The 3,881-nt window shown below is 62.2% G+C and overlaps 1 protein-coding gene across 1 annotated transcript in view; it reads left to right on the forward strand.

The window, feature by feature from the left end:
- The first annotated feature begins 2,418 nt into the window (after positions 1-2,418).
- Positions 2,419-3,881, forward strand: part of CD244 (CD244 molecule) — a 6,297-nt gene continuing 4,834 nt past the window's right edge. The window contains exon 1 of the mRNA XM_085318934.1: positions 2,419-2,661. Coding sequence (XP_085175060.1) covers positions 2,419-2,661 — 243 coding nt within the window. The remainder of the gene's footprint in view (positions 2,662-3,881) is intronic.

Consider the following 3,881-nt stretch of genomic DNA (forward strand, 5'->3'; position numbering starts at 1 on the left):
GTGTTTGTGTGTGCATGCTTGCACGTTCGTGTGTGCATATGTGCATGTTCCCGTGTGTTTGTGCATGCTGGTGTGTGCATGTGTATGTTTGTATGGTGGGGGTGCATGTGTGCATGTTTGTGTGTACATATGTGCATGTTTGAGTGTGTGCATGCTGCTGTGTGTGTTCTTGGTGTGTGCGTGCTAGTGTGTGTTCAATGCATGGTGCGGGTGTAAATGCATATTGGTCTGTGTGAGTGTGCACGTAGGGTGTGTTTGTGTGTTCATGTATGTTGGTGGTTTGCGCATGTGTGTGCATGTTGGTGTATATATTGTGCRTGCTGGTGTGTGTGCACACACGCTRGGGTGCTTTCATGGGTGTGCACGCTGGCCTCCTTGTGCGCATGCGTGTTGGGGTGCTTGTTGGTGTGTGTGTGCACGTGTGCAAGCGTCTCAGGGTGCTCGTGCCTGGGCAAATGTGGGCGCACATGCGAGCGTGCCGGCTTGCATGTGTGTGTGGGTGCGCTGCGTGGTGTGCGTGTGCACGGACGGCTGCGTGTGTGCGTGCGTGTGCGTGTGCGTGTGCGTGCGCTGGGGGTTGTTCGCCGGGTCGTTAGTGCGGGGCGCTGACGGGGGATCCCGGCCCCGGGAAGCACCGGGCAGGGGCAGCCCCGGCTGCTGCCCGGGGCCCCGGGCCGGAGCGGGGCCGGGGCCGCTCCGCTCGCCTCCGCGCCGCCGGGCAGCTCCTCCTTTCCCCAGCACACAGATACTTTTATCTTTTCCTCCTTCTATTTCTCTTTTGAAAACTTTATAAGCTCTAACTAAAGGCCCTAGATATTAGCGGCTTGGAAAATCCTCTTGCCTGCAGGCTCCGGGGAAGGGAAGCTTTCCAAGTGGAGTGGAGCGGGCTAAGCCCTTGGTGGAAGCAGAAGCTTCAGCTTTCATGGCTTTTTTTTTTTTTCTGTTGTTGGGTTTTTTTTTTTTAATAGAATTTCTAGCCCTGAGGGTTTTAGAGAAAACGCTGCGAATGGGAACGCGGGCTCGGCTGCCTGCCTGAGTCAGCAGCAGCTTCCGCACTCGGGAGGCTGCTCCGAGCRCTGCCAGGGGCGTAGGGGAGCCGGAGCCCCCGGCCCGGGGCCGGTCTGGAAGGGCTTAAAGCCCCGGCGCCGGCACCTGGGCTGTGGGGAAAGGCCGGTATCGTGGGGCAGCGGCGCTGAACGGGTCGGGCGCGGGGGACCCGCAGCCCCCGGGGGCCCGCCGGGGCCTTCGCTGCCTCCTCCCTCCTCTTCCTCTCGGCCTTTGCTGCTCCCAGCCAGCGCCGGGGCCGTTCCCATTCCCGGGGCGTGGGGGGTTCGGGGCGGTTTGGGGGCGCGGAGGCCCCGAGGGGGCTGCAGCCGGGCTCGGGCGCCTGTTCGGCGGCTCCGTGCTGCCCTCTGCCGAAGCCGCCTCGGCTCTGCCGCGGACCCCGCGGCAGCCTCCCGGACCTGCTGCCGCTCGCCCTCCTCATCCTCATCCTCGGCCCGCACCCCTGCACCGGGGCCGCCCGCCCCGAGACCGAGGCGGCAATTAAAAGAGCTGCAAAGAAGGGGTGTTTTATTAAAAGCAGTAACGCCGCCGCACACGGGGAGCCGGCCGCGTCCGTGCGGAGGCGTCTCCCAGGTGGATGGCAGGGAACCGAGGGAAACTCCCTGCTGGGAGCTGGGGGGGGACCCAGCTTTCCGCAAACGGGGGCAAAAAGCAACGCGGGGAGGGGAGGAGCGGGTCGGTGAGGAGCTGGGGCTGAGATCGCTGCCAGGGGCACAGCAAAACCTGCTCTGCGCCGCGCGGAGGCAGTCCGAGCAAGGGCCCATCAACCGCGGCGTCAGGGCGGCGGGAGCAAACGCTGCAGCACGGGTCGGGGCGCGCCGAGCCGGAGCTGGCATCAGCGATTCRTTTTCTCCGCGAAAGCCCAGCTGCACCAGTAATAAGAACGATYGTAACGATATTTATACGGAGCCTGAAGTCTCCGAGCAGCTTCCAGAGCCGGAGCAGGATGGCTAACGAGCCCGCGCATCAGCCGGCCCCGGCGAGGGTCCCGCCGGTGGCCGCGGGGCCCCTCTGCCGCCGCGAGGAGCCCAGCCGTGGCGGAAGGGATTTCACTTTCTGCTTGCCCTGGGCGGGGGGAAAACAGGGAGCAGAAAAATAATCTGCGAGCTTATGAGAAGCAGCTCGGCCGAGAGAAGCAGGTGAATTTCCTTCGCCGGTTCAATAACCGGGCCGGCTGGAGAACTCCAGYGCAGTGCCCCCGACTCCCGTTAGGGCGCTTTATTATTTTTTTTTTCATTTGAAGCAATTACTCGCKCTCCTGCTGCAGCGACCTCTGCTCGGCGGTAATTAACTGCCTTCCGGGGGGGGAGGATGCAGCGGGCGCCGCTGGCCCAGATCCCCCCTGCTCGGCGGATGCCGATTTGCACTGAACGGCAGGAAATTCGCTTTCCCAAGGAAACGCGGCTGGTGCGATGCTCGCGCTCGTGTCAGCCCCCCTTCGCCACGCCGGACTCTTCGGCAGGTTTCAAACGCAAGCGGGTCAAAGCCGCAGGGATAAAGGTGCTGCCGCAGGTGCAGCAGAGCCGGGAGAGCCGGCCTGTGCTCAGCCGCGTATTAGCCATCGGCGACTCCCCACCAGGCGCTGCAGGACGCCAGGTGCCACAGCCTCCTCTCCTCACTGACACTGCTTTTGTCTAAATCCCCTTTTTGCCCCCGGCGCACACTAATTTCCCCCTGTTTCTGGCRCATGGTTGCATCTTCTGGCGAGGGCTCACGCGGGGCGGGCGCCCGCCGCGGCCGAGCCGACCRCGGTCGCGTTCACGTGCTCCTTCCTCTAAACGCACTCTCGTCCCCCAAAACGGCAGTCAGTGACGGAAGCGGCGGCGGCCCCGCGGCCCCGGACCCCCGAGGCGAAGCCCTCGGCGCTCCCGCCGGGGCTCCGCTTCCCGATCGGCCTTATTTGCCCGGGGCTAATTCATAAATCAGCGGGAGCGAGTGATTTCCCCGGGAGAGCGTTTAGATGGGAGATTGAATGAGTAATTTACTGGGAACATTAAGACGGCACCGGATAACTTATTTATGAGAACTTTTTGACGGATCTGCCGCTCAATAATTTATGCCGCGCAGCATTTAGTCGGGGGTCACCAGTAAATAATTCACTTATTATAAACTACGGGATTTTTTTTATGAGATGCTGAATTATTATCTCGTGCCGGGTCCGGGACCGTAACTCCGCAGGCGGTGCCGTCCCGGAGCCGCGGAGGACGCGCTGCACGAAAACGTCCCCGTGGCCCCTGCAGCGGGGAGCGCCGGGAGCCGCGCCGCTCCTGCCTCCGCCTCCCGCCCGGCCGCCGGGAAACACCGACTCCCAGGCGCGCCCGGGCTGAGTTATTTTCTCCCACGGTATTTCTGTTATCGGGGGCTGATACGAGGAGAATTACATTTTCCAGCAGCAGAAAGGAAACTCTGCGCTGGACCTCGCGCCGAGAGCCAGTTACGGCGTTATGAACAATATTTTTTTTTCCGAGCTGCGTGTGCAGCCTTCTCCTGAACGTATATAATACATATCCTCCTCAAAATAACTCCTCCTTAACGGCCTAATTTAAGCGGTAACTCCGGCAGCGAAGCTTTCCGGCCTTCGGCAGGCACGGTTCGCTTTGGGCTTTGGCTGGCTGGGGTTTTTCTTCTCGCGACGAGGCTTTTCCTGGCCCCGCAGCCTGCTGCACGCGCTGGCTCGCACAGGATGCGGTGCCGAGCCAAGCCGAGCCGCGCTGCACCGAGCCAAGCCACGCTGAGCCAAGCCATGTCGAGCTGAGCCGACCCGTGCTGAGCCGAGCTGAGCCGAGCTGAGCTGAGCTGCGCGGTGCTGAGTGGAG

This window comes from Rhea americana, unplaced genomic scaffold, assembly GCF_003343005.1.
Source record: "Rhea americana isolate MKP2758 unplaced genomic scaffold, rheAme1 scaffold_562, whole genome shotgun sequence".
Classification (NCBI taxonomy): Eukaryota; Metazoa; Chordata; class Aves; order Rheiformes; family Rheidae; genus Rhea; species Rhea americana.